Source organism: Electrona antarctica (assembly GCF_951216825.1).
Source record: "Electrona antarctica genome assembly, chromosome: 24".
Taxonomy (NCBI): domain Eukaryota; kingdom Metazoa; phylum Chordata; class Actinopteri; order Myctophiformes; family Myctophidae; genus Electrona; species Electrona antarctica.
This window is the reverse complement of record NC_136803.1, coordinates 23,386,999-23,399,977: the sequence shown is the minus strand read 5'-3', so window position 1 is coordinate 23,399,977 and position 12,979 is coordinate 23,386,999. Positions and strand designations below refer to the sequence as shown.

Below are 12,979 nucleotides of genomic sequence, written 5' to 3'. Positions count from 1 at the left end.
CTCAAACTCCCTTTATAGTTTGTTTCAGGTCGTCCTCCAAGTGATAACATCGGAGGAGGACACAGTTAATTAGAAGAGGAGAACAGATTGCTGGGGTAGAGGTGGGGTGGGGAAGCAAAACACTAAGCAAAACGCCAGTGCCAACCGTTTGCCTCTGGGGGGATGAAATGCAAGCTGTATGTCAAGTTTCATGTTTAATCCCCCTAGAAGCGCAGATGATCTCCAACAATTGAGAGAGATCGCTAGTTAAAAAAACAAAACAAAAACATAATAGCTCGTCATTGATCGTGATGAGCAGTTTTTCTGTACCTCAAGCTAAACTTAAAGGATTATTTTTCTTCAGCAATCAATGAAAGCAGCTAAACTGGGCAACACTCTATAAACCTACTCCACTCAAAAACCTGTTGTTGTCAGTAAGTGATTAGAAGTCAGAGCAAAACAGCAACTGTCACTGTCATTTCCGGCAAGACTTAAGAAACTTTTATCTAATTAATACAGTGTACCAATTAATTAGTACACTATAACACATCAAATTAGAAATGGGACGGGATCCTAAATCAATTGTAATTAGAGAAATACCACCATATTCATCATTGAAAGAAAGATTCTTGCTTGGCTGATTGAACAACGCCTCTATGTTTATTGACCAAGCGGCTAAGTGAGATAATGAGAAACGGAGGCAATGGATCGGTGCCGTATGTGGTCTATTGCTGCTCGGAAAGGTCAAATAGTTGACATTTACTTTCATATAAAGATTGTATAAAGCTTTGTGTGTGCTTGTGCGTGTGCTTGTGCTTGTGCGTGTGCTTCCGTGTGTATCTGAGGCTCAATAGTTTGCCATAAATCCATGGCATATAGAGCGTCGCAGTCCCGCCCCCTACCATGGCCCAGGAAATGAATCCCAATGCATTTTTCCCATAGACATTTCATAAAGTGTTTATTTAAAGACGGTTACGCCGCGGACAAGGCCAACTCGAGTCGTGACAACTCATGACAACACATGATTTGTCACGACTCGAGTTGGCTTTGTCCGCAGTGTAAACGTCTTTAAATAAATACTTTCTGAAAATGAACGGAGAATCATTTCCTGGGCCATGGTAGGGGGCGGGACTGCGACGCTCTATATACTGTAGATACAGTATACTGTATCTACAGTATATATATGTGTGTCTGTTGTGTATACAGTATATTACAACTTACAAGTGCATACTGTATAGTGTGCAGTATGTGTTTACAGTATCCTATCCAGTACATTACAAGTACACACGTCAACTTAAAAACACAAAACCAACCCCACGCCACACGTCCAGTTCTCACCGATGATGAACAGTATCTCCACCAGGATGTCGCTGACGCTGGGGGGGTGGCGCGCCGCCGCCTCGCGGATCTCGACGGCGGCGAAGCAGACGTTGTAGGGCACCGTGATGGCCACGTAGAAGGTGGCCAGCAGGATCAGCCAGTCCCAGCCCGCCTTGAAGGTGCCGTAGTGGAGCAGGATGAGGCCGGACTTCTGGACGTCCGCCACCTTGTACTCCGGCACCGGGTTGGCGTTCGCCCCCAGCACGTTCTGCAACGGTGGGGGGGTGAGGAGGAGGGGCAGATGTACATTCTTCACTCACCCAATAACACGGTGAAATACAGTGGTGGAAAGTAACTGAGTACTTTTACTTAAGTACTGTACTTAAATACAATTTTGAGATGTTACTTGAGTATTTCCAATTTCCAGTACTTTTACCCCAGTACATCTCGGAGCCAAAATTTGTACTTTTACTCCACTGCAATTATTTGAAAACTTTAGTTACTAGTTATTTCGGCGATTTTAATTTTGATTAGAAAACATACATTAACCACTTCAACCCTAGATTTTGTACACATTTTGAACTTGTGAAATGGCACATTCTGCACAATGAGTACTTTTACTTTTAGTACTTCAAGTACATTTTCAATTCCGTACTTTTACTTGTAACGAAGTAGTTCTAAATTGCAGTATTGGTACTTTTACTTAAGTAAAACAATTTAGTACTTTTTCCACCACTCCACTTTTCAACCTTTATCATTTCAATATATAGTATTATATGTTTTGTGGGGTTGCATGCATGTGTGCTTGTACGGAATTGCCAATCTGTGCTATTTCACCGTGTTTGGGTGAGATTGGGCTGCCCTATGTGACTGTCACATGATGGACCAAGATCATCACTGAGTCAACACGTTGTGTGCACTTTTCAACGTGCAGAGAGTCCAATAGACCGTGTTCCACGAGGGAATGAGGAAATGTGACCGACGACGGAATGAGGATGTGACTGAGAACAAGGCGATGTTGCCATTACAAACATGTTCAAAACAAGAGAAAAACATTGGCTTGAGCCCCGTGAGCCTGAGTGAGACATCAGCCAAGTGACTGCCTCGCACCACTAAATAGAGCGGTGCGAAGCCCGCTTCTGCCAACACGGTGCTGTCCAATTTACATAATTACATAACCAACAGGGTTAGAGAATTAGTTATAATCCGTCGTTGTAGACATGCCACACAAAATGGTACACACACACACACACACACACACACACACACACACACACACACACACACACACACACACACACACACACACACACACACACACACACACACACACACACACACACACACACACACACACACACACACACACACACACACACACACACACACACACACACACACACACACACACACACACACACACACACACACACACACACACACACAAATAGAATATTGTTTTGATTTACGTGGTGATTTATAGTGCCAAAATATGTTCAGCAGTAGTCATTTGTCTCAGTCTAGATAAACCAATTAACCTGTGCTGCTCTAAACAACCGGTCATTGATCAACTGGTCAAATTAAATCAATAGATTTGTGATGGCATCACTTAATTAAATTAAATTTGAACTGCACACATGCCAGGAGTCCAGGACCCAATAATCTGATCCAGTACATCAGTGATTCACATATGGGCTGGGGCCCACTGGTGGTCCGCGAGGAGATTGCAAGTGGCCCCCCAGATAATTGCCAAAACACTTTTTTTTTAATCGTTTACCCGCCAGGAACATAGGAATTTTAAAACGTAGAATCTTGTAGCCTGCCACAAACGGAAAAGCTGTTTTAACAGCGATGTATTCATTAATGCATGTTTTAATACGATCGTATCGAAATCTACCGTCAGTTAGCTTTGTTATGCTTCTGACACAATGGGCGCGGCCATTTTGAAAATGCGCGCGCATCCACTTACATTGCCGGCTCTGGTTTCAGACGGCTTTATCTCACAGAAGCGACATTGCAGAGGACGCTTTGTCCCAGACAAGCGTTTTCAACGGCCTGTAGCAGGCGCTGTGATACTCGCGGTCCACTTTTTCCACCACCGACCGAGAGAACGAGCACCAGCTTCGTCAACACACACGGAATGGTTTCATAGTAAAATGCGATTACGGATATTTGGCTCTTCAAAGTAAGTGTCACGCGTGATTAAACCATGGCAATACGCAATCGAGGGATTAATTAATGGCGGCAGGCTAAGAGTTAATAATCTAAGATTAATATTAAAAGAAAATGTGTAAAAGAATATTGTATTTTGTCTTAAAAACCTTGAAAGACGTGCATTTTCAATGTGCTACCAATATATTTAAGTACACTATGTGTAAATGTCTGGTCACGTTTATTGTACAGTACTGTATGTTTGTGTGCGTGCGGATCATGTTTGTGTCAGTGTGTGTATATGGATTAGCAGTATTGTGATGGTGATTATGCTGGATTTAGAACCCTTACCTGCTGATAATGGAGATGATGCTGATGATAGTTATGACGAGGTGATGATGAGGATGATGATGGCGATGAGGATGGCGATGAATGAGGTCAATGATGGTGGCAATGAAGACTGTGACGAGAACTTGTGTCTAAGATCGGATGGAACAAATCCCTCCCGCTCCGATTTAGTGTTAATTTTACACTCAATGTTAAAAAAAATCACACTTGTGTGAAGTGAGGGGCGCAGCCAGCGAGGGCAGTGTTAATATCACCCCGATGACGTCTTACGTTGGCATTTACTGCCCTAAGCAAACATTGAAGTCCATAGACATTATGAATGTAATTTCGGAAAGCCATGCTAGCGCCCCTCACAAAAACAACAGGACAACTTTTCAGCTGATAACTATAGGAGTGTGAAATTAGCGGCCGAGTGGCGTGTGGATTGGAAGCAGAGCCTCACGTTGTTGATGTTGAGCTTGCTCTTGGTCTTGTCCTGCCTCTGGAGGTGTCCAGACAGCTGGTAGAGCACGGCGCGGCTCCGCCGGCGCTCCGTGGAGGAGAAGCCCGGGGGACGCGTGATCTGGTGGACCTCCAGGCCGGTCTCCTCGTCTAGACGGGGGGGGGGAGAAACGAGGGAAACGGCAGAATTGTTCTCATTTGGTTTTAGTCACATTTTAGTCACCTGGAATGTCTTGGTGTTAGTCTAGTTTTAGTCGACTAAATGTCATAAGATTTTAGTCGACTAAATCTGCAGTTGATTTAGTCGACTGAAACGTATTTTGGCGGGCCTTGATGCCGTCGTAATGACTGTTTTTTCAGTTGCTGAAAATAGCAGATCTACAAGCCCACAACACGTTATGTTGCGACGCGTTGTGGGCTTGTAGATCTGCTATTTTCAGCATGCAACCAAGTGTAAAATGACTCATACTGGATCTCTTCTCCACTAGTCCCTCCCTAACATTTAGTCTAGTTTTTATTTGTTGACGAAATCGTCAGTATATTTAGTCTTAGTCATCATAGCTTAGTTTTCATTTAGTTTCTATTTAGTTTTCGTCAGTGAAAAAAGGTAGTTTTAGTCGAGGAAAACAACACTGCAGCAAAGAGGCCAGGGGGTAAGTAGAGGCTGTGGGTTTACTGCAGTGCTTCTCAACCCTTTTCATATCAAGGCCCATTATTTATTCAGCTTTTGAGCCACGGGCCACCATTTGATGACATTTAGCCTCTCAGACACAAATTTAAAGTCCAAATTTAATTCTGACCCCTCCACGAAAAGGCCTCGTTGTCCTGACCCCTTATCTATCATTTATACATTATGGATAAATAGTGTGGACTTAGACTGTTTTTCGTCTGTGTCATTCAATTGTGTAGACTACTTGTAAATGAAATAATGCAGATGTTTAACAATAATTTAACTCTTGAGAGCGTACACCGTCTTCACTTACAGAATTAGATGTATTGAGCAACGTTGCTTCATCAGGTTGCCTGATGAAGCAACGTTTCGGTCGATCAGACCTTCATCAGGTTGCCTGATGAAGGTCTGATCGACCGAAACGTTGCTCAATAAATCTAATTCTGTAAGTGAAGACGGTGTGCGGGATCTTTTTTTCTCTACTGCACCTGTTCACTGTAGGTGTGCAGAAGGACTTTTTTCTTCTAAACTCTTGAGAGAGAGAGTAAAATGAAACCAAATGGTTAAGAGTTAAAGATCTATGATGGTCCATTTGGTTACCAACTCTCCATCATTTTGGGGACCACCTGGAACCCCCTCAAGGACCACTGGTGGTTCACGGACCACTGGTTGAAAACCACTGGTTTAGTGGGATCCACACGGACCACCATTCAATGAGATTCAGCCTCTCAGACCCAATTGGCTAGCTGCACGTTGCTGCATCTGGGCTTAGACATTTTAGAAACACAGTTTTAACCAATTTAGGCCTGACGTCGAAATAAAAAAAACGTTCGCTCTGAAAGAATATATACCTATTCAAAGATTTGTGCCGCATTTTTAGGATTTTTCAAAAATCGCAGACTTGCAAGCTCATAGCACGCAGGCGCGCTATGAGCTTGTAGATCTGCTATTTTTCTTCTTTTTTTTTTAAATACATTTTTATCCCACGATTTTGTAACCCATTTTTCACCCCTGTGTCAATTATCTAATGTGATCCTGGGCTCTACACACCCTCCGCCAACCTAGTCCCCATATATGGGGGACATGGGGAGAGCAACGGACTTGAACTCATGCTTCCTTCATGCCTGAGTGTCCAAGTTGCTCCTTTACACCTGACAGGGGGGAGTTTCCCTGGTTGGACGTAGCGCGTGGAAGGAACACGTTATTCCAACCAGTTCCTTTCCCCTCCATCAGGCGCCCCGGCTGGCCAGGGGGAGGCAGTTTAGAGACCAGGATTACTGCATGTTTTTTGTGAGGGTACCTACCCTAGGGGTCACGGGGAGAACATGCAAACTCCACACAGAAAGGCCCTTTCGCCAACCCCGCCTCGGGTATGGGCACTGATGACGCGGAGGAGGAAACACGCCGTCAGCACCCACAGCGTCCCGAGCGGGAATCGAACCCAGGACCTTCTAGCTGTGAGGCGACAGCACTACCAACTGTGCCACCGTGCCCCTGTGATCTGCTATTTTTCAATAGCTAAAGTATAACAGAATGCTTGAAACACCAAAAGGGGTTCCCGCCCAGAATGGGTTAAAAAGGAAACATGTCCTCTTCATATTTTGAAATTAACCAAAGCTAAGGTCGGGCCATAACAGGAGTTATTAAATAGACCCACGACACGACAGCAGTAAAAACATCCAGCATGTACACGGTTGGCAAATCAGAGGCAGTAATTAGGGCGTGCAGCTAGCCAGTCGCGGTGCGGGAGGCGGGACAGGGGAAGTGAGGAAGAGAGAATTTCAGAGAAGCCCAAAACTTCACACTTTCAAGGGACCCTAGGGTACCGCCGTCCAAAATATAGATATAACGGTAACCGAGGGTCCCGAAATGGGCTAAGTGAACGTAGTGATTTCATTAATTTAATTTAATCTCATTGCATGGCAAAACAGGTCTCAGAAATACACCTTTAGCACATAAACCAACACAGACTAAGCAGATTATGCATGTGGGGGGTGTGTGTGTGTATGTGTGTGTGTGTGTGTGTGTGTGTGTGTGTGTGTGTGTGTGTGTGTGTGTGTGTGTGTGTGTGTGTGTGTGTGTGTGTGTGTGTGTGTGTGTGTGTGTCCCAAATAAAGTCAACACGGAAAAGGAGTGCCAAATTAAAATACACACAGAAAAAAAATAAAAGAAACAAAACACAAACTGTACAAAATAAACAAAAACCACACTACACTATCGCCCCAAAGAGAGGAGAAAGCAGAGGGGGTGGCACTCCCCTCTAACATAGTGTGCTTAACCCATTCAGGAGGGGAACCCCTTTTGGTGTTTTAAGCATTATGTTATACCTTAGCACAGGGGTACCCAAACTGTGGTGCGTGCACGCACGGACACCCTCTGGGGTGCGCGACATGAAAAGGGTTTTATGGTGTTATTTGGCACAAACGGCAAAATCCGGTAAACCACTGTTGTAAGGAGATGTATAGAACAGCTGTGGGAGTATACAGCATATTGGTGGACTGAAGATTGGAGGACCAATGGGACCAATATTTGAAGGTTTTCAGAAAACTTAGAAGGCGTTTTTAGAATCGGCCTCAGTCCTAAATGGGTTAAAAAGTGAGGATTTTGAAACCTCTCTCTATAAAAATCCATTATATTAAGGAGCCATTGGAGGCAATAACATTCGCAAAACTTGCAGAACTCACAAGTATCTTTGTAACACTTTCTGCTGACACTTTAGCGCAGCAGATGGATGTTATTACTGCAGCTCTCTCCCTTCCCCCATTTGACAGACAAGAACCTTATTCGTGGAGGTTATACACACACACTCACCGGTTCCTGAGTCAACGGCGTCAGGGCGGTCCTTCTTGTTCTCGGTGATGTCTTTATGAGAGACCAGGAAGAGAACCACCTCGCTCTTCTCATTTTTAATGGGCACAATGTCCAGGAGACACCAGAACTGGGAGCCTGCGCCAAGAGACATGGATGACAATCAGCATTAATCACTTTGACTCCTGAACACGAGTTACACTACACAAGTTATGTTTTCATTGTTTAATCCGTGTTTTTAATACGTTTGAAGTAGAGATGTCCCGATACTGTATCGGTATCGGGAAAAGTATCGGATCGGCCCTTATTTGTCATATCGGGTCATATCGGTATCGGTGAAAATGCCAGTCTAACCACCGATCCGACACAGGGGTAAGGGGTTGACACTATGGCAGGTAATTCAAATGTTGGAAAATGTGGAATTTGCTTTGGAGTTGCCCAAACTGCAAGTGCACATTTGAGTGAGGAGTCTGCTATAAACACAACACGAGATATATAGCTAGATAGCTATAAACACAACATGAAATCACGACACTGGTATCAGTATTCAGTATCGGTATCGGCTAACACAGAAATTGAGGTATCGGGATCAGATCGGAAGCGAAAAAAGTGTATCGGGACATCCCTAGTTTTAAGTCATACAGGGATCCCACCGGACAGAGTGGGATAGGTGACGCGTTTTGATGATGTCATCGCAAGAACATCCGTCGCACCGGCATGCAGGGGGTTCTGGGAAATTGAGGCCCAGCCAATTCATTACAATGGCGGTGGTGCTGCGCATGGCGGTGGTGCTGCGCATGGCGCGCATTCTTTCTCCGCTCTGTTGTTGTGATCGCCACTTTTGAATACTTTTCAACACCACGACAAGCGATTACACCGTTTTAAAGTGGATTTTCATGACAAGCAACGATCAAGTGAGCGCTGTGGCTCTTCAAAGGCTAGTGTAAACACGGCAGGAAGCTCTGGTACATGATTGTTTAATCACCGCAGGGAAACTGTCAATCACTTAAAGCCAGTGGTAGAAGAAGCACTACCACAATATAAATAAAATACTCTGTTACAAGTAAAAGCCTGTGTTCAAAATGTACAAAAGCATTATCAAAATATACTTGAATTACCAAAAGTAAAAGTAACTAAGATCTATAAGCTCACAGCGTGTTGCGATGTGACGCATTGTGAGCTTGTAGATCGTCTATTTTCAAATAGCCTACGTATAAACATTTAAATAGGGCTAAAGTGGTCAATGTATGTTTAATACCGGTAATATAATCATTTATATCTGAAAAGTAACTAATAATTAAATAGTTGAATAGAGGTCCTTTGTTTGTTAAACTGAATACAGGTGCTCGTTGGCGAGGTTACATCATGACAATAAAGAAGAGGATCCAAGGCACTCTGTTCCAGTGGTGTGAAAAAAAGCCTTTTTTTATTTTAGAGTTAAGGCATGGCAAAGAACATTACAAAAAGAAGGACCAACGCGTTTCGGCACTCAGCCTTCGTCAGGGTCTCATGGGACCCTGACGAAGGCTGAGAGATACAATAACAACCCCCCCCCCCATGGGGAACAGAAATAACAGAGCCCACCGGTGGTGCTGGGTTGGTGGTGGGAGCAAACATCACATGACAACAACCAGGAACCATATGCAGAGGAAGGCAGGAAGAAAGCATTGCAGTCTAGGTGAGCTTAAATACCCCGCCCAATTGGTCAGCTGACTGCCACATCAGTGAATGACATGTGGGTCTTAAGGCCTATTCATAGTCTGGTTTTTCGGTGGTGAGGTGACCACCGCTCCGGTGGTGAGCCGACCACCGGAGCTGAAATAACGTTTAGCGGTGGGGAGTAAAAAACAGAGAGAAGGGCTGGAGCGGTGGCGGTTGTTTGCTCTTCACCGCGGCTTGTGACGTCATGTTGTAGTTCGGTGGTCACCCCACCACCGAAAATCCAGACTATGTATGAGCCTTTAGTTGCAAACACTGAATACACCCACATAGTAATGCAGCATATTAACCCCTCGAGTATATGTATGCACCCTTGAGCACAGCATGAAACCGCTCGGGTATATCCGACTGAACTAACTCCACAAGCTACGTATCATTTACTTACACAACATAGCTTAAACCCTGTATACTTGTTGACCGGGGTCCCCCAGGGCTCAATACAAGGCCTGGAAGTGAGCTTATAGATTGGCTATTTTCCACTGATGTTCTCCCCAGAATAGGGACGCTATAGGGTTCATGTGCTATAATGGCACAAACAGGGCCATTTAGCAGTGAGAAGTGACAATGATTCATCGGGGTCTAATGTTGCATGCAGTGACACTTGCGGCGACAAAGCAAAGAAATGGACATGACTCCTCACTCCTCACAGCGAGGTTGAGCGGATTGATTCCTTGCCCGTTTTACTTGATGTGTGTGCCGACATTCATGAACATTTTGGCCCCACATACAAGTGAACATACCCTCTTCTTTTCAAAAGCTTCACTATACCAGCTAAATGTATGCACATTTTATTGTTTTGTGTTTCTGATACTGCAGATAATACAGTGGAGAGAATCTACACTGCTCGCACATACTGTATGTCCTGAGCCATATCAATATGCAACTGGTGTTCTTATTCTGTGAACAGAAGAGGTTTGGAGGCTGAGCAAACTCAGCAAAACTGAACACAATTGTATATACAGTAACAATGTGTACAATTTCTTCTGCCCTTATAAATAAATGAAAGAGCTACAGTATGTGTTTCCCACCTTCCTCGTGTATGGCAACTTTTTCTTGCTGGACGTTCTCGTTCAGCCAGTAAAGATTTCTACCTCTGCTCTGAGTCTGTGCACTGACTTCCCATTGGGATTATGATTTACAGAAATATAACCCTGCAGAATTAACCCTTTACATTGCAGGTTGCTAGAAAATGAATACAAAATGAAATTAGGATCTTTACATTGAGGAAATTGGTTCTTGATTGATTAAAGACCCTCCCAACCAGGAATAGTATCTACACTATCTGTCCACCTGTTACAACTACTCAAGCACTTGACCACCTGTCCTCTTCCACCTGCCAAGCCAATTCATCATCATCATCATCATCGTCAACTTTTATTTCATTGGTGTATGTACTGTAGCTTGTTTCAGTCTATTTGCATGATGCATTACTACGTAATTGGATTGTCTCCCTGATGTGAATAAAACAATTGAGAAACCATTAGATGACAGGACATTTGTTTACAATCAAGTTACACAATTTTAATAAATGAATCAATATAGATACAAAAAAATTTATGTAATGCATTAATCAATCAACTAAATGTTTAGTCTGATAAACCACTAATAACCCTATATTATAATGAATTATGCAATGGTGGACATTGGTGGTGTGCAAAATGTGCGAAAACAGCAGATCTATACAAGCTCACAATGTGTTGCATTGTGATCTACTACAGTATTCTCACTATTCATGACAAAGTGATTATTTCATTAAAATCTGTTATTTATTTTACAATTGAACTGTTGCACCCGTAATATTTACAACACTGAGGGCAGTGTAAAATAAGCAGAAACAAAATAAGTGTAACCGAGGCAAACGTTTGGAAGAATCGTGGCTATGCAGTACTCACCGCCCTTCTTGTAAAGAATGATCTCGGTCTTAAACTCGCCCCGCTCGTCCAGGGCCTTCTGCATCTGCGAGGTGAGGCGGTCGTCGGTCTCCGCGCCGTGCAGGAAGTGGCAGATGCAGCTCTTCTGCATGAGCTCGCCGCGGGCGAAGCCCGTGAGCTCACAGAAGCCGTCGGAGCAGTAGACGATGGGGTAGAGGGACTGCACCTGGGCGTTTCCCAGGACGAAGTTGCTGTCTGGAATGACGTAAAGAAGAGTTAGAGCAGTGGTTCCCAAACTTTCTCATGTCAAGGACACCCCGAATTGACACTAATTAGCCCCGCGGACCCCCATTTGAAAACATATGCCAGGGACCCCCATAAGAGAAGATTTTTTTACGGCTCTAGCAGAGATTCTCAACGTTTAATTTTCGTTTAATTTCAAGGACCCCCCAGTTTGACCTAGCCTGTCTAATAAGCCAGACTCAAATCACACTGTCGTGTGGTATTTGAGTCTGGAGATGCTGTGTATGGATCTGGTTTCCCGGGGGGCGGGTTCAAACATTTTCTCTTTGACGCAATTGGTCAGAGCTACTGTCAGTCAAAGGTCCCAAGCATTGAACGTCACTGTACCAAAGCCAGCCCATATTGCATACCATGTCCCGATTGGCCACACCAGTTCTCTGGTGTAGGAAATGGGCGTACAATTGAGCCTCTCCAGACCGCAATCCGCCGGCAGGCAATTTTTTTTTTGCCAACGGCTGATTCGGTCTGGCTTATTAGCCAGGCTAAGTTTGACCTGCATTAGTCTACTGACGCCCATTTAATGGTATTTCTATCTCTGGGACCCCCCAATTCATATTGTAAAATCAATGTTAATTTAAGTGAGCGTGTACAAATGGAACCATTTACAGTATATATAAATGGATTTGCCAGCTCCTTCTTCTTTCACCTGACAGTCAGGAGTTTCACGAGGTCGTCTGACCAACCTGTAGGAGTCACAGACTCACGAGGAGGTCTGACCAACCTGTAGGAGTCACAGACTCACGAGGAGGTCTGACCCACCTGTAGGAGTCACAGACTCACGAGGAGGCCTGACCAACCTGTAGGAGTCACAGACTCACGAGGAGGTCTGACCAACCTGTAGGAGTCAGACTCACGAAGTGGTCTGACCAACCTGTAGGAGTCAGACTCACGAAGTGGTCTGACCCACCTGTAGGAGTCACAGACTCACGAGGAGGTCTGACCAAACTGTAGGAGTCACAGACTAACGAGGAGGTCTGACCAACCTGTAGGAGTCACAGACTCACGAGGAGGCCTGACCAACCTGTAGGAGTCACAGACTCACGAGGAGGTCTGACCAACCTGTAGGAGTCAGACTCACGAAGTGGTCTGACCAACCTGTAGGAGTCAGACTCACGAAGTGGTCTGACCCACCTGTAGGAGTCACAGACTCACGAGGAGGTCTGACCAACCTGTAGGAGTCACAGACTCACGAGGAGGTCTGACCAACCTGTAGGAGTCACAGACTCACGAGGAGGTCTGACCAACCTGTAGGAGTCACAGACCCACGAGGAGGTCTGACCAACCTGTAGGAGTCACAGACCCACGAGGAGGTCTGACCAACCTGTAGGAGTCACAGACTCACGAGGTCTGACCAACCTGTAGGAGTCAC

The 12,979-nt window shown here is 44.6% G+C and overlaps 1 protein-coding gene across 1 annotated transcript in view; it reads right to left on the bottom strand.

Annotated features, from left to right (window-relative positions):
* Positions 1–12,979, bottom strand: part of LOC306917324 (voltage-gated delayed rectifier potassium channel KCNH8-like) — a 92,711-nt gene that overhangs the window by 62,308 nt on the left and 17,424 nt on the right. The window contains exons 3-6 of the mRNA XM_079495498.1: positions 11,329–11,562; positions 7,721–7,855; positions 4,241–4,389; positions 1,318–1,567 (exon numbers count right to left, since the gene is read on the bottom strand). Coding sequence (XP_079351624.1) covers positions 1,318–1,567; positions 4,241–4,389; positions 7,721–7,855; positions 11,329–11,562 — 768 coding nt within the window. The remainder of the gene's footprint in view (positions 1–1,317; positions 1,568–4,240; positions 4,390–7,720; positions 7,856–11,328; positions 11,563–12,979) is intronic.